Consider the following 15,662-nt stretch of genomic DNA (forward strand, 5'->3'; position numbering starts at 1 on the left):
GTTGATGTAGCTTAACTTTAAAGCAAGGCACTGAAAATGCCTAGATGAATTAACCAATTCCATAAACACAAATGCTTGGTCCTGGCTTTTTTATTAGTTTAGCGCAAAATTATACATGCAAGTCTCCCCCCGCCAGTGAGAATGCCCTTGAAATCTTAAACTGACAAAAAGGAGCGGGTATCAAGTACACTACCAAGTAGCTCAAGACACCTTGCTTAGCCACACCCCCACGGGAAACAGCAGTAATTAATATTAAGCAATGAACGAAAGTTTGACTTAATTATGCAATCAAACTAGGGTTGGTAAATATCGTGCCAGCCACCGCGGTTATACGATTAACCCAAATTAATAAAACCCGGCGTAAAGGGTGTTTAGGGAAAATAATCAGACTAAGATTAAATTCTATCTAGGTCGTAAAAAACTTCAGATAAGACAAACCCACTACTATCTACGAAAGTAATCTTAACAAACCTGAACACACGACAGCTATGGTTCAAACTGGGATTAGATACCCCACTATGCTTAGCCGTAAACATAAAATATTATAACAACAAAATATTTCGCCAGAGAACTACTAGCAACAGCTTAAAACTCAAAGGACTTGACGGTGCTTTAAACCCATCTAGAGGAGCCTGTTCTATAATCGATAAACCCCGTTAAACCTCACCATTTCTGGCTACTTCAGTCTATATACCGCCATCTTCAGCGAACCTCTACAGGGGACAAAAGTAAGCTCAAGTACTATCATAAAAACGTTAGGTCAAGGTGTAACCAATGAAATGGGAAGAAATGGGCTACATTTTCTTATCCAAGAACATAAACGACAGTTACCATGAAATCTGATAACACAAGGTGGATTTAGTAGTAAAACAAGAATAGAGAGCTTGTTTGAACATGGCCATGAAGCACGCACACACCGCCCGTCACCCTCCTTAAACTCTAAAGACTAACAATACTATATTAAACAGTCAACATGGAACTAAAGGAGACAAGTCGTAACAAGGTAAGCATACTGGAAAGTGTGCTTGGACAAACAAAACGTAGCTTAAGAAAAGCATCTAGCTTACACCTAGAAGACATCATGATTATGATCGATTTGAACTAACGCTAGCCCAAACTATCGCCAATAAACTAATTCACTATTTAAAATAAAACATTCACACAGAAAAAGTATAGGAGATAGAAATTTATCCACGGAGCCATAGAAAAAGTACCGCAAGGGAAAGATGAAATAATTAATTCACAGTACAACAAAGCATAGATTGACCCTATTACCTTTTGCATCATGAATTAACTAGAAACATATTTACAAAAAGCCCCTGTGTAAATAACCCCGAAACCAAACGAGCTACTTTTGAGCAGCTAACAATGAGCAAACCCGTCTATGTAGCAAAATAGTGGGAAGATTTAAAAGTAGAGGTGAAAAGCCTACCGAGTTTGGTGATAGCTGGTTGTCCAAACAAGGATATCAGTTCAACTTTAAGCCATTTCCAAAGAAAAATAAATCTTAATAAAGACTTAAAAGCTAATCTATAGAGGGACAGCTCTATAAATAAGGAAAAACCTTGCATAGAGGGTAAAGTAACAACACCACCACAGTAGGCCTAAGAGCAGCCATCAATTAAGAAAGCGTTCAAGCTCAACAAACCACATAAAACACAATACCAAAACTAAGAACTGACCCCCTAAACTAAAATTGGACTAATCTATAAAAACATAGAAGAAATAATGTTAATATTAGTAACAAGAAATTATTCTCCGGGCACAAGTTTATATCTAACCGAATAATCACTGATAGTTAACAATTATATAAAAACAAACACATATTAACAACTTATTGATACAACTGTTAACCCAACACAGGAGTGCCGCAAGGAAAGACTAAAAAAAGTAAAAGGAATTCAGCAAACACAAATCTCGCCTGTTTACCAAAAACATCACCTCTAGCATGACGAGTATTAGAGGCACTGCCTGCCCAGTGACGCCAAAGTTCAACGGCCGCGGTATTCTGACCGTGCGAAGGTAGCATAATCACTTGTTCTTTAAATAAGGACTTGTATGAATGGCCAAACGAAGATTTTTCTGTCTCTTACTTTCAGTCAGTGAAATTGACCTCCCCGTGAAGAGGCGGGGATAACAAAATAAGACGAAAAGACCCTTTGGAGCTTCAACTACCTAATTTATACAGATTAACAATATCAACTAACTGTATCAAATTACACGTTTTGGTTGGGGTGACCTCGGAGAACAACACAACCTCCGAATGATATTAACCTAGACTAAACAAGTCAAAGTAGTTATCATAAATTGACCCAATACAAATTGATCAACGAAACAAGTTACCCTAGGGATAACAGCGCAATCCTATTTTAGAGCCCCTATCGACAATAGGGTTTACGACCTCGATGTTGGATCAGGACATCCTAATGGTGTAGACGCTATTAAGGGTTCGTTTGTTCAACGATGAAAGTCCTACGTGATCTGAGTTCAGACCGGAGCAATCCAGGTCGGTTTCTATCTATTTATATATTCCTCCCAGTACGAAAGGACAAGAGTAATAGAGCCAATTAACCAATAACGCCCTCACAACAAAAGGATGAAGACAAATCAATCCAACAATTGTTCCAAACAAAAGCCCTAGAAAAGGGCCTGTTAAGGTGGCAGAGCCCGGTAATTGCATAAAACTTAAAACTTTACCATCAGAGGTTCAACTCCTCTCCTTAACAACTAATGCACATCATCAATACACTACTACTACTAGTCCCAATTCTATTAGCAATAGCATACCTTACACTAATAGAACGAAAACTCCTGGGCTACATACAATTACGAAAAGGCCCTAACATCGTCGGCCCATACGGAATCCTCCAGCCAATCGCGGACGCTCTAAAACTATTCATTAAAGAGCCATTAAAGCCATCAGCCTCATCCATCTCATTATTTATCATCGCCCCCATACTCGCCCTAACCCTAGCCCTATCCATATGAATCCCCCTCCCCATACCCCACCCTCTCATCAATATAAACCTAGGAATCCTATTTATCCTAGCAACCTCAAGCCTAGCTGTATACTCAATCCTATGGTCAGGATGAGCATCAAACTCCAAGTACGCCTTACTAGGAGCACTACGAGCCGTAGCCCAAACAATCTCTTACGAAGTCTCCCTAGCCATTATCCTACTATCAGTACTACTCCTAAGCGGCTCATTCACACTAGGCACCCTTATGGAAACCCAAAAATACACATGATTGATCCTACCAACATGACCCCTAGCCATAATATGATTTATCTCAACCCTAGCAGAAACCAACCGAGCCCCATTCGACCTAGCCGAAGGAGAATCAGAATTAGTCTCTGGATTCAACGTAGAATACGCAGCAGGACCCTTCGCACTATTCTTCATAGCAGAATACATTAATATCATTATAATAAATGCCCTGACCACCATTATCTTTATCAACACATCCCCAATATCCACCAACCCAGAAAATTTTACAATATACTTCACAATTAAAACCCTCATACTAACCTCCTTATTCCTATGAATCCGAGCCTCATACCCCCGATTCCGGTATGATCAACTCATACACTTATTATGAAAAAATTTCCTACCAATATCACTAGCCATATGTATATGACACATTTCTTTTCCCATCGGACTATTCGGAACACCCCCACAAACAACCTAGAAATATGTCTGAAAAAAGAGTTACTTTGATGGAGTAAACCATGAAGGTTTGAACCCTTCTATTTCTAGAATAATAGGACTTGAACCTAACCCAAAGAGACCAAAACTCCTCGTGCAACCAATACACCATATCCTAATAGTAAGGTCAGCTAAACAAGCTATCGGGCCCATACCCCGAAAATGTTGGTCCACGCCTTCCCGTACTAATTAACCTCATCTCCAATAGCGTCATCTACCTCACCCTAATTTCAGGGACACTAATTACACTTACCAGTTCCCATTGATTACTAATATGAGCAGGACTAGAAATAAGCATATTCGCCATAATCCCAATCCTCACGCACAAAACAAGCCCACGATCCACAGAAGCCGCAACCAAGTACTTCTTAGTCCAAGCAACAGCATCCATAATATTTATAATAGCAATCATTTACTCCGTGGCCCTCTCAGGCCAATGGGCCATCATACACTCACAAAACCAAACAATCTCTTCAATCCTAATATTATCCCTAATAATAAAACTAGGACTTGCCCCATTCCACCTATGAGTGCCTGAAGTAACTCAAGGGGCCAACCTGTGATCAGGAATAATCCTTCTCACATGACAAAAAATCGCCCCCCTATCCATCATGTACCAAACCTACTCCTCAGCAAACCAAACAATAATCATCTCATTCTCCCTCCTATCAATCCTACTAGGGGGCTGAGGAGGCTTAAACCAAACACAACTACGAAAAATCCTAGCCTACTCCTCAATCTCCCACATAGGATGAATAACAACAGTAATATGCTTCAACCCCTCAATCATACACCTAAACCTTCTAATCTACATTATACTCACACTATCCATATTCTCCATACTATCTATCAACACAAACACCACCACCCTCTCCCTATCACACTTATGAAACATCTCACCTATCCTAGCCAACACCATCCTAATCATCCTCCTATCTCTAGGAGGCCTCCCCCCACTTACCGGTTTCATACCCAAATGAATAATCATTACAGAAATAACAAAAAACCAAAGCATCATCCTACCCACACTAATGGCAATAATAGCCCTACTAAACCTATTCTTCTACATACGCCTAGCTTACTCAACATCACTAACACTATTTCCATCAACAAATAACCTAAAAATAAAATGGTACACCCAAAACACCAAAATACCATACCTACTACCCCCACTAATTATTGTATCTACACTCATACTACCCCTATCCCCCATAATGACAACACTAGAATAGGAAATTAGGTTAACAAGACCAAGAGCCTTCAAAGCTCTAAGTAAATATACACAACATTTATTTCCTGAAATAAGGATTGTAAACATCACATTTACATCAACTGGACGCAAACCAAACACTTTCATTAAGCTAAATCCTCATAGATTGGTGGGCTACTACCCCACGAAACTCTAGTTAACAGCTAAATACCCTAACATGCTGGCTTCAATCTACTTCTCCCGCCTATAAAAAAAACAAAGGCGGGAGAAGCCCCGGCAGATCTAATCTACTTCTTCGAATTTGCAATCCGACATGAAATTTCACTACAAAGCCTGGCAAAAGGGGCTTTCCCCGCCCCGTCTTTAGATTTACAGTCTAATGCTTCCACTCAGCCATTTTACCAATGTTCATTAACCGCTGACTATTTTCCACAAATCATAAAGATATTGGTACATTGTACCTGCTATTTGGGGCATGAGCAGGAATAACTGGAACAGCCCTAAGCATTCTAATCCGTACTGAACTAGGGCAACCCGGTACTCTATTGGGGGATGATCAGATCTACAACGTCATCGTCACCGCACATGCATTCATTATAATCTTCTTCATAGTTATGCCCATCATAATCGGAGGATTCGGAAACTGATTGGTCCCACTAATAATTGGAGCCCCTGACATAGCATTCCCACGAATAAACAACATGAGCTTCTGACTTCTACCCCCCTCCTTCCTTCTGCTCCTAGCCTCATCAATAGTAGAAGCCGGCGCCGGGACAGGTTGGACGGTCTACCCTCCTCTAGCAGGTAACCTAGCACACGCAGGGGCCTCTGTAGACCTAACAATCTTTTCACTACACCTGGCAGGCGTATCCTCAATCCTCGGAGCAATTAACTTCATCACTACAATCATCAACATAAAACCACCGGCAATATCCCAATACCAAACACCATTATTCGTTTGATCCGTACTAATCACAGCAGTACTTCTCCTGTTATCCCTACCAGTCCTAGCCGCAGGAATTACAATACTACTTACCGACCGAAATCTAAACACCACTTTTTTCGACCCCGCTGGAGGAGGAGACCCAATTCTATATCAACATCTATTCTGATTCTTCGGCCACCCAGAAGTGTATATCCTAATCCTCCCAGGATTCGGAATGATTTCACATATTGTTACCTATTACTCGGGAAAAAAAGAGCCATTCGGTTACATAGGAATAGTATGAGCCATAATATCCATTGGCTTCCTGGGCTTCATCGTCTGAGCCCATCACATATTCACAGTAGGAATAGACGTAGACACCCGAGCATACTTTACATCCGCAACAATAATCATTGCAATCCCCACAGGAGTAAAAGTATTCAGCTGACTAGCAACCCTGCACGGAGGAAACATCAAATGATCTCCGGCAATACTATGAGCCTTGGGGTTCATCTTCCTGTTCACCGTAGGAGGTCTAACTGGAATTGTCCTAGCAAACTCCTCCCTAGACATTGTCCTACACGACACATACTACGTAGTCGCACACTTCCATTATGTCTTATCCATAGGAGCCGTATTCGCCATTATAGCTGGCTTTGTTCACTGATTCCCCCTATTCTCAGGGTACACTCTAGACCCCACATGAGCTAAAATCCAATTCTCCGTAATATTTATTGGGGTAAATATAACATTCTTTCCACAACACTTCCTAGGCCTATCAGGCATGCCCCGACGATACTCCGACTACCCGGACGCCTATACAATATGGAATACACTGTCCTCTATAGGATCTCTTATTTCCCTGACAGCAGTAATAATGATAGTCTTCATAATCTGAGAAGCTTTCGCCTCAAAACGAGAAGTACTCATAACCGAAATAACCTCCACCAACTTAGAATGAATTCACGGCTGTCCTCCACCCTTCCACACATTTGAAGAACCCACATACATCAAAATATAACCGAGAAAGGAAGGAATCGAACCCCCAAAAGCCAGTTTCAAGCCAGCCCTGCAACCATTACCACTCTCTCAACAGCAAGATATTAGTAAAACCATTACTCATCCTTGTCAAGGACGAATCATTAGTTAAAACCTAATATATCTTAATGCCCTATCCCCATCAACTCGGATTTCAAGATGCTACCTCCCCTATTATAGAGGAACTGCTATACTTTCACGACCACACACTAATAATCGTATTCCTGATCAGCTCACTAGTGCTCTACACCATCTCCACCATGCTCAGCACAAAACTAACCCACACTAACACTATAAACGCCCAAGAAATTGAAATGGTATGAACCATCCTACCCGCCATAATCCTCATTCTAATTGCACTGCCCTCCCTACGAATCCTATATATAATTGATGAAATCAACGACCCATCACTAACAGTAAAGACCCTAGGCCATCAATGATACTGAAGCTACGAGTATACAGACTACGAGGAACTTTGCTTCGACTCTTACATAGTACCAAGCACGGATTTAAAACCAGGAGAACTACGACTTCTTGAAGTAGACAATCGAGTTGTCCTCCCAATAAAAACCCCCGTACGAATACTGATTTCATCTGAAGACGTACTGCACTCATGAGCCGTTCCATCCTTAGGATTAAAAACAGACGCAGTCCCAGGACGTCTAAATCAAACAACCCTTATATCTTCACGACCTGGACTATTTTACGGTCAGTGTTCCGAAATCTGTGGATCAAACCACAGTTTCATACCCATTGTAATCGAAATAGTGCCCCTAAAAACATTCGAAAGCTGATCATCATTAATAACATAAAACATTATGAAGCTATAGCAGCATTAACCTTTTAAGTTAAAGATAGAGAAATACTGACTCTCCATAATGACATGCCACAACTAGACACATCAACGTGATTTATAATAATTACAACAATAATAATCACCCTGTTTATTATATTTCAACTAAAAATACTAAACTACCATTACCCCAACGACATCAAAACTAAATCAACCCTCCACACAAAACGGCATGCCCCTTGAGAAAAAAAATGAACGAAAATCTATTTGCCCCCTTCTCCACACCAACACTAATGGGTCTCCCCATCATCATTATTATCATAATATTCCCATCCATACTACTATCACGACCCAACCGCCTAATCAACAACCGACTCACCTCCCTCCAACAATGAGCAATCCAAATAACACTAAAACAACTAATAACAATACACAACACAAAAGGCCGCTCATGAACATTAATACTCACATCCCTAATCCTATTTATCTCATCTACCAACCTTCTGGGACTACTGCCATACACCTTTACCCCTACAACACAACTATCAATAAACTTAGGAATAGCTATTCCACTATGAGCCGGAACCGTCATCCTGGGCTTCCGACATAAAACCAAAAAATCATTAGCCCATTTCCTCCCGCAAGGCACCCCAAACCCACTCATCCCCATACTAGTATTAATCGAAACAATTAGCCTATTCATTCAGCCCGTAGCCCTGGCTATTCGACTCACAGCCAACATCACCGCAGGACATCTATTAATACACCTAATCAGTAAAGCTGTCCTCACCCTAATTTCCATCAACATCACCACAGCCCTGATTACATTTACCATCTTAATCTTACTCACAATACTGGAATTTGCTGTAGCCATAATCCAAGCTTATGTATTTACTCTACTCGTCAGCCTTTACCTGAACGACAACACCTAATGAATCACCAAACTCATGCATTTCATATAGTGAACCCCAGCCCATGGCCCCTAACAGGAGCCCTATCCGCCCTCCTAATTACATCAGGACTAACCATATGATTCCACTTCAACTCCATAACCCTCATGCTACTAGGTCTACTAGCCTGCATCATGACCATATACCAATGATGACGAGACATTGTACGAGAAGGAACTTACCAAGGACATCACACGCCAACAGTCCAAAAAGGACTTCGATATGGTATAGTACTATTTATCATCTCCGAAGTCTTCTTCTTTGCAGGATTTTTCTGAGCCTTCTACCACTCAAGCCTAGCACCCACCCCCGAATTAGGGGGATATTGACCCCCTGCAGGAATTAATCCTCTAAACCCAACAGAAGTACCCCTACTTAACACGGCCATTCTATTAGCATCCGGAGTCTCTATCACATGAGCCCACCACAGCCTAATAGAAGGCCACCGAAAACACGTAATTCAAAGCCTCTTAACCACCATCATCTTAGGAATCTACTTCACCCTACTACAGGCCTCGGAATACTTTGAAGCGCCTTTCACCATTTCAGACGGAATCTATGGCTCCACCTTCTTCGTAGCCACAGGATTTCACGGGCTCCATGTTATCATTGGATCCACATTTCTAACAGTCTGCCTCATTCGACAATTGCTATTCCACTTCACATCCAAACATCACTTTGGATTTGAAGCCGCAGCCTGATACTGACACTTCGTGGACGTGGTCTGATTATTCCTTTACGTATCCATTTACTGGTGAGGTTCATACTCTCTTAGTATAAACAGTACAGTTGACTTCCAATCAACCAGCCTCGGCACACCCTGAGAAAGAGTAATAAACATAACAATCTCATTACTGACGAACTTCTCCCTAGCCACCATCCTCATGCTAATCGCATTCTGACTCCCCCAAATGGACGCCTACGCAGAAAAATTAAGCCCCTATGAATGCGGATTTGACCCGATAGGATCCGCACGACTACCATTCTCCATAAAATTCTTCTTAATCGCCATTACGTTCCTGCTATTCGACCTAGAAATCGCCCTACTCCTCCCTCTCCCCTGAGCGTCACAAACCAACAACCTCACCCTAATACTTACAGTCTCACTCGTACTGATCTCAGTTTTAGCACTAGGACTCTTCTACGAATGATCTCAAAAAGGACTAGAATGAGACAAATATGGTAATTAGTTTAAACAACAAAACAAATGATTTCGACTCATTAAATTATGATCCATCTCATAATTACCAAAATGTCCGCCATCTATATAAACATAACCATTGCTTTCATAGCATCCTTGACAGGAATAATAATATACCGATCCCACATAATATCATCACTACTGTGTTTAGAAGGAATAATACTATCTATATTCGTAATGGCGTCCCTAATCACACTAAACTCCCACTACACCCTATCATACACCATCCCCCTAGTTCTCCTAGTATTCTCCGCTTGCGAAGCAGCCATAGGTCTGGCCTTACTAGTCCTGGTATCAAACACCTACGGCTCAGATTACGTACAAAACTTAAACCTCCTACGATGCTAAAAATTATCCTACCAACAATCATACTCATCCCAGTCACCTGACTATCAAAAAACTCACTATTATGAATCAACACCTCCTGCCACAGCTTACTCATCGCACTAATCTCCCTACCCACCCTCAACAAACTAGACATTAACAGCCACAATTTCTCAACAAACTTCTTCTCAGACTCCCTGTCATCTCCACTAGTAAACCTTACAGTATGACTCCTACCCCTAATAATCATCGCCAGCCAGCACCACATAAAAAACGAACCCGCCGTCCGAAAAAAACTATACCTCTCACTACTAATCACACTACAGGCCCTACTTATCATAACATTTACAACCTCAGAAATAATAATATTCTACATTCTATTCGAAGCCACACTAATCCCAACTCTAATTATCATCACCCGATGGGGAAACCAAACTGAACGAATAAAGGCAGGACTATATTTTCTTTTCTACACTCTCACCGGATCGCTACCACTTCTAGTAGCTCTAACTTACCTAAAAAATTACCTAGGCTCACTGAACTTTATACTATTCAGCTACAAAGCATCTCCCCTTTTACCCACATGATCCAACAGCATACTATGACTCGCCTGCATCATAGCATTCATAGTTAAATTTCCACTATACGGCCTGCACCTATGACTACCAAAAGCCCACGTAGAAGCCCCCATCGCCGGCTCAATAGTACTAGCCGCCATCCTACTGAAACTAGGAGGCTACGGAATAATACGAATCTCGCAACTCCTAGAGCCCCTCACAACCTCAATAAGCTACCCATTCATCTTATTATCCCTATGAGGAATAGTTATAACGAGCTCCATCTGCCTACGGCAAACAGACCTAAAATCCCTTATTGCCTACTCCTCCATCAGCCACATAGCCCTTGTAATCACAGCTATCCTCATTCAAACACCATGAGGTTACATAGGAGCCACAACCTTAATAATCGCCCACGGCCTCACATCATCCCTCCTATTTTGCCTAGCAAACTCCAACTACGAACGCACCCACAGCCGAACCATAATCCTAGCTCGCGGACTACAAACCATCCTTCCCCTGATAGCGCTCTGATGACTCCTAGCTAGCTTTACAAACCTCGCTTTACCCCCATCAATCAACCTAGTAGGAGAACTATTAATCATCACTTCAACCTTCTCTTGATCAAACTTCACAATCATCTTGACCGGAATAAACATACTCATCACAGCACTATATACACTATACATGCTAATTTCCACACAACGAGGCACACCTCCCCACCACATCATCAACCTTCCCCCTTCATTCACACGAGAAAACACACTAATAACACTCCACCTACTCCCCCTGCTACTAATAACCCTCAACCCTAAAATCATCATAGGAAACCTATTATGTAAAAATAGTTTAACAAAAACACTAGATTGTGAATCTAAAGACAGAGATTTAAACTCTCCTTTTTACCAAGAAAGTAAAGTAGAACTGCTAACTCTACATCCCATACTTAAAAACATGGCTTTCTCACTTTTAAAGGATAGAAGCAATCCGTTAGTCTTAGGAACTAAAAACTTGGTGCAACTCCAAATAAAAGTAATAAACTTATATATCTCATCGTTCATTATATCACTGCTACTTCTCACCACACCTATCCCCCTATCTAGTATTAACTTTCCCAAAAACACATCATACCCCTCATACGTAAAATCAATTATCTCATTATCATTCTTCATCAGCCTAATCCCAACCACCATGCTACTACTGTCTAACCAAGAGGCAGTAATCTCCAACTGAAACTGAATACATATCCAAACCGTATCCATCAACATAAGCTTTAAACTAGACTACTTCTCCGTCATGTTTATATCCGTAGCACTATTCGTCACATGGTCTATCATAGAATTCTCAATATGATATATACACTCTGACCCCGACATGAACAAATTCATTAAATACCTTCTCCTATTCCTCATCACCATAATAATCCTAGTCACCGCAAACAATGCTATACAACTCTTCATCGGCTGAGAAGGAGTAGGAATTATATCTTTCCTACTAATCGGATGATGACTGGGCCGATCAGACGCAAACACCGCAGCCCTACAGGCAATCTTGTATAACCGAATTGGTGATATCGGATTCATTATCTCCATAGTATGGTTTATAACAAACCTCAGCTCATGAGAGATACAACAACTACTCATTATACAAGACGAAATAAACTACATCCCCTTACTAGGCCTCCTACTGGCCGCAACTGGCAAATCTGCCCAATTCGGCCTCCACCCATGACTACCTTCCGCAATAGAAGGGCCCACCCCAGTATCAGCTCTACTTCACTCCAGCACTATAGTAGTGGCCGGAATCTTCCTAATAATCCGATTCTATCCGCTAATCCAACACAACCAAACAATTCTAACTATATCAATGTGTTTAGGAGCGACCACAACACTATTCACCGCCCTGTGTGCCCTCACACAGAACGACATTAAGAAAATCATCGCATTCTCAACCTCGAGCCAACTAGGACTAATGATAGTCACCATTGGCATCAACCAACCACACCTAGCATTCCTCCACATCTGCATACATGCATTCTTCAAGGCCATGCTATTCATATGCGCCGGTTCAATTATCCACAACCTAAACAATGAACAAGATATCCGAAAAATAGGAGGACTGCTCAAAATGCTACCCTTTACCTCCTCCTCACTAATCATCGGAAGTTTAGCCCTAACAGGCATACCTTTCTTAACAGGGTTTTACTCCAAGGACCTGATCATCGAATCCGCAAACTCATCGTACATTAATGCCTGAGCCCTATTAATTACCCTAATCTCCACATCCCTGACAGCCGTATACAGCAGCCGAATTGTGTTCTACGCACTACTAGACCACCCCCGAAGTACAACAACGCTTAACATCAATGAAAACAACCCTCTATTAATCAATCCCATCAAACGACTAGCAATGGGCAGTATCTTAGCAGGCTTCATCATCTCAAACAACATTCCCCCCACAAGCATCCCTCAAATAACCATACCTACCCATATTAAACTATCAACACTCATAGTTACAGCCCTAGGATTTATAACAGCAATAGAATTAATCATTATAAGCCACTACTTAAAAAACAAATACCCCAATAAATTATTTAACTTCTCAAACATGTTAGGGTACTTTACTCCCACCGCCCACCGCTTTATACCTTATAAAAAACTAATAATAAGTCAAAATCTAGCCTCCTCTTCCATAGACGCAATTTGATTAGAAAAGTCAGCCCCTAAAAATGTATCTGATATTCAATACACCGCATCGATATTTACATCAAACCAAACAGGATTAATTAAACTCTACTTTCTGTCATTCCTACTATCTTTCATAGTAGCTCTAATCCTATCTACCTAGTTACCTCGAATAATCTGCATAGTAATGAGAATTCCTGCAAACAATGACCATCCTGCCACAAACATCAGCCAGTAGTTATAACTATAAATAGCACCAACCCCAGTAGGACCCTCACTCAAGTAGCCCACACCACCCTCACCATCATAAATCACCCACTCCCCCATATTATTAAACTGCACAATAACTTCAATATAATCATAGTTTAACCAGACATAAGACAATAATCCTTCTATAAACAGGCTAAACAACATCACACTTCAAACAGCAACGTTAGAAACCCAAGACTCAGGGTACTGTTCCATAGATATAGCAGTGGTATAACCGAACACAACTATTATACCGCCTAAAAAAACTAAAAATACTATTAATCCTAAAAATGATCCTCCATAACCTAAAATAATAACGCACCCTAATGCCCCGCTAACAATCAAAGATAGCCCTCCGTAAATAGGAGAAGGTTTTACAGAAAAACCTACACACCCAATAACAAATAAAATACTTAAAAAATAATAAACGTTTAAAGTCATAATTCCCACATGGGTTTAAACCATGACCTATGATATGAAAAACCATCGTTGTATTCAACTACAAGAACTAATGACCAACATCCGAAAATCCCACCCCTTAATCAAAATTATCAACCACTCGTTCATCGACCTGCCCACACCCTCCAGCATCTCCTACTGATGGAACTTCGGATCACTCCTAGGAGCCTGCCTAATCCTACAAATTATCACAGGTCTATTCCTATCCATGCACTACACTGCAGACACAGCCACCGCATTCTCATCAGTAGCCCACATCTGCCGAGATGTAAACTACGGATGATTAATCCGATACTTACACGCCAATGGTGCCTCCATATTTTTCATCTGCCTGTATCTTCACGTAGGTCGAGGAATATACTACGGATCTTACATATTCATAGAAACCTGAAACATCGGAATCATTCTTCTCCTATCAGTTATAGCAACTGCTTTCATAGGATATGTGCTACCATGAGGACAAATATCATTCTGAGGTGCGACAGTCATCACAAACCTATTCTCAGCAATCCCTTACATCGGCCCAACACTAGTAGAATGAATCTGAGGCGGATTCGCAGTAGACAAAGCCACTCTGACCCGATTCTTCGCCTTCCACTTCATCCTACCGTTCATCATCACAGCACTTACGATAGTACACCTGCTATTCCTACACGAAACTGGATCAAACAACCCATCAGGCATCAACTCAGACTCGGACAAAATCCCATTCCACCCCTACTACTCATTTAAAGACTTCATAGGATTGCAGATCATACTACTCATTCTACTAACACTAACACTATTCCACCCAGACCTACTAGGAGACCCCGATAACTACACACCAGCAAACCCCATGAGCACGCCACCACACATCAAACCAGAATGATATTTCCTGTTTGCATACGCCATCCTACGCTCTATTCCCAACAAACTAGGAGGAGTACTAGCCTTGGTTATATCAATCCTGATCCTAGTCGCCCTACCACTCCTACACACATCCAAACAACGCAGCATAATATTCCGACCTATCAGCCAATGTTTATTCTGAACGTTCATCTCCACCCTCCTCACCCTAACATGAATCGGCAGCCAACCAGTAGAATACCCTTACATCATCATCGGCCAATTAGCATCAATCCTATACTTCCTCATCATCCTTGTTCTAATACCCTTAGCAGGGTTAGTAGAAAATAAAATAATAAAATGAAGAGTCTCAGTAGTATAAACATTACCTTGGTCTTGTAAACCAAAAATGAGATCTTTCCTCCCTCCTGAGATACATCAAGAAAGAGAGAAGACCCCCGCCGTCAACTCCCAAAGCTGAAATTCTGACTAAACTATTCCTTGCAGGCCCTTATCAAAGAGTGTAGCAAACACAATCTATGTCATTCGTGCATTAATGCCCGACCCCATCCATAATGTACTAGTACATTAATGTGTAATCTTACATGAACCATATAATGTTTTATCCACATAACCCCACCCCCCCATGGATATCCTCTAATACATACCCTCCATCTTTGACATTTTAGCTCGCCCGTATCGCACATTAGCGCATTAAGTCAAACTAATTCTCTTCAATA

The 15,662-nt window shown here is 41.2% G+C and overlaps 13 protein-coding genes and 24 non-coding genes across 37 annotated transcripts, besides 2 other annotated features; 28 read left to right on the forward strand and 9 right to left on the reverse strand. All coding sequences in view use genetic code 2, as the record gives it.

Annotated features, from left to right (window-relative positions):
* Positions 1-68, forward strand: AL381_gt01. The gene has a single exon. It is a non-coding gene; the product is annotated as a tRNA-Phe (tRNA).
* Positions 69-1,035, forward strand: AL381_gr02. Its single transcript has one exon. It is a non-coding gene; the product is annotated as a 12S ribosomal RNA (ribosomal RNA).
* On the forward strand, positions 1,035-1,100 carry AL381_gt02. Its single transcript has one exon. It is a non-coding gene; the product is annotated as a tRNA-Val (tRNA).
* AL381_gr01 lies at positions 1,101-2,651 on the forward strand. Its single transcript has one exon. It is a non-coding gene; the product is annotated as a 16S ribosomal RNA (ribosomal RNA).
* Positions 2,652-2,726, forward strand: AL381_gt03. Its single transcript has one exon. It is a non-coding gene; the product is annotated as a tRNA-Leu (tRNA).
* A 4-nt stretch (positions 2,727-2,730) lies between these two features.
* ND1 (NADH dehydrogenase subunit 1) lies at positions 2,731-3,688 on the forward strand. The gene has a single exon. A coding segment is annotated over exon 1 (958 nt).
* On the forward strand, positions 3,689-3,757 carry AL381_gt04. The gene has a single exon. It is a non-coding gene; the product is annotated as a tRNA-Ile (tRNA).
* On the reverse strand, positions 3,755-3,825 carry AL381_gt05. The gene has a single exon. It is a non-coding gene; the product is annotated as a tRNA-Gln (tRNA).
* A 2-nt stretch (positions 3,826-3,827) lies between these two features.
* On the forward strand, positions 3,828-3,895 carry AL381_gt06. The gene has a single exon. It is a non-coding gene; the product is annotated as a tRNA-Met (tRNA).
* On the forward strand, positions 3,896-4,937 carry ND2 (NADH dehydrogenase subunit 2). The gene has a single exon. A coding segment is annotated over exon 1 (1,042 nt).
* On the forward strand, positions 4,938-5,006 carry AL381_gt07. Its single transcript has one exon. It is a non-coding gene; the product is annotated as a tRNA-Trp (tRNA).
* Positions 5,007-5,009: 3 nt separating this feature from the next.
* Positions 5,010-5,078, reverse strand: AL381_gt08. Its single transcript has one exon. It is a non-coding gene; the product is annotated as a tRNA-Ala (tRNA).
* Positions 5,079-5,151, reverse strand: AL381_gt09. Its single transcript has one exon. It is a non-coding gene; the product is annotated as a tRNA-Asn (tRNA).
* Positions 5,151-5,187: an origin of replication (L-strand origin of replication).
* AL381_gt10 lies at positions 5,186-5,251 on the reverse strand. The gene has a single exon. It is a non-coding gene; the product is annotated as a tRNA-Cys (tRNA).
* Positions 5,252-5,320, reverse strand: AL381_gt11. Its single transcript has one exon. It is a non-coding gene; the product is annotated as a tRNA-Tyr (tRNA).
* Position 5,321: 1 nt separating this feature from the next.
* On the forward strand, positions 5,322-6,863 carry COX1 (cytochrome c oxidase subunit I). The gene has a single exon. It carries the CDS (start codon positions 5,322-5,324, stop codon positions 6,861-6,863), a length of 1,542 nt encoding a protein of 513 aa, YP_009163370.1.
* A 1-nt stretch (position 6,864) lies between these two features.
* AL381_gt12 lies at positions 6,865-6,933 on the reverse strand. Its single transcript has one exon. It is a non-coding gene; the product is annotated as a tRNA-Ser (tRNA).
* Positions 6,934-6,939: 6 nt separating this feature from the next.
* On the forward strand, positions 6,940-7,008 carry AL381_gt13. The gene has a single exon. It is a non-coding gene; the product is annotated as a tRNA-Asp (tRNA).
* On the forward strand, positions 7,009-7,692 carry COX2 (cytochrome c oxidase subunit II). The gene has a single exon. It carries the CDS (start codon positions 7,009-7,011, stop codon positions 7,690-7,692), a length of 684 nt encoding a protein of 227 aa, YP_009163371.1.
* Positions 7,693-7,694: 2 nt separating this feature from the next.
* Positions 7,695-7,762, forward strand: AL381_gt14. The gene has a single exon. It is a non-coding gene; the product is annotated as a tRNA-Lys (tRNA).
* A 1-nt stretch (position 7,763) lies between these two features.
* ATP8 (ATP synthase F0 subunit 8) lies at positions 7,764-7,967 on the forward strand. The gene has a single exon. The coding sequence runs from the start codon at positions 7,764-7,766 to the stop codon at positions 7,965-7,967; it is 204 nt and encodes a 67-aa protein (YP_009163372.1).
* Positions 7,925-8,605, forward strand: ATP6 (ATP synthase F0 subunit 6). The gene has a single exon. The coding sequence runs from the start codon at positions 7,925-7,927 to the stop codon at positions 8,603-8,605; it is 681 nt and encodes a 226-aa protein (YP_009163373.1).
* On the forward strand, positions 8,605-9,388 carry COX3 (cytochrome c oxidase subunit III). Its single transcript has one exon. A coding segment is annotated over exon 1 (784 nt).
* AL381_gt15 lies at positions 9,389-9,456 on the forward strand. Its single transcript has one exon. It is a non-coding gene; the product is annotated as a tRNA-Gly (tRNA).
* ND3 (NADH dehydrogenase subunit 3) lies at positions 9,457-9,802 on the forward strand. Its single transcript has one exon. A coding segment is annotated over exon 1 (346 nt).
* A 1-nt stretch (position 9,803) lies between these two features.
* Positions 9,804-9,874, forward strand: AL381_gt16. Its single transcript has one exon. It is a non-coding gene; the product is annotated as a tRNA-Arg (tRNA).
* A 1-nt stretch (position 9,875) lies between these two features.
* Positions 9,876-10,172, forward strand: ND4L (NADH dehydrogenase subunit 4L). Its single transcript has one exon. It carries the CDS (start codon positions 9,876-9,878, stop codon positions 10,170-10,172), a length of 297 nt encoding a protein of 98 aa, YP_009163376.1.
* ND4 (NADH dehydrogenase subunit 4) lies at positions 10,166-11,543 on the forward strand. Its single transcript has one exon. A coding segment is annotated over exon 1 (1,378 nt).
* AL381_gt17 lies at positions 11,544-11,612 on the forward strand. Its single transcript has one exon. It is a non-coding gene; the product is annotated as a tRNA-His (tRNA).
* On the forward strand, positions 11,613-11,671 carry AL381_gt18. The gene has a single exon. It is a non-coding gene; the product is annotated as a tRNA-Ser (tRNA).
* Positions 11,671-11,740, forward strand: AL381_gt19. Its single transcript has one exon. It is a non-coding gene; the product is annotated as a tRNA-Leu (tRNA).
* Positions 11,741-13,552, forward strand: ND5 (NADH dehydrogenase subunit 5). The gene has a single exon. The coding sequence runs from the start codon at positions 11,741-11,743 to the stop codon at positions 13,550-13,552; it is 1,812 nt and encodes a 603-aa protein (YP_009163378.1).
* On the reverse strand, positions 13,549-14,079 carry ND6 (NADH dehydrogenase subunit 6). Its single transcript has one exon. The coding sequence runs from the start codon at positions 14,077-14,079 to the stop codon at positions 13,549-13,551; it is 531 nt and encodes a 176-aa protein (YP_009163379.1).
* Positions 14,080-14,147, reverse strand: AL381_gt20. The gene has a single exon. It is a non-coding gene; the product is annotated as a tRNA-Glu (tRNA).
* Positions 14,148-14,149: 2 nt separating this feature from the next.
* On the forward strand, positions 14,150-15,289 carry CYTB (cytochrome b). The gene has a single exon. The coding sequence runs from the start codon at positions 14,150-14,152 to the stop codon at positions 15,287-15,289; it is 1,140 nt and encodes a 379-aa protein (YP_009163380.1).
* On the forward strand, positions 15,290-15,358 carry AL381_gt21. Its single transcript has one exon. It is a non-coding gene; the product is annotated as a tRNA-Thr (tRNA).
* A 2-nt stretch (positions 15,359-15,360) lies between these two features.
* On the reverse strand, positions 15,361-15,426 carry AL381_gt22. Its single transcript has one exon. It is a non-coding gene; the product is annotated as a tRNA-Pro (tRNA).
* Positions 15,427-15,662: part of a D loop that runs on past the window's edge.

This window comes from Fukomys damarensis, mitochondrion (genome assembly GCF_012274545.1).
Source record: "Fukomys damarensis mitochondrion, complete genome".
Taxonomy (NCBI): Eukaryota; Metazoa; Chordata; class Mammalia; order Rodentia; family Bathyergidae; genus Fukomys; species Fukomys damarensis.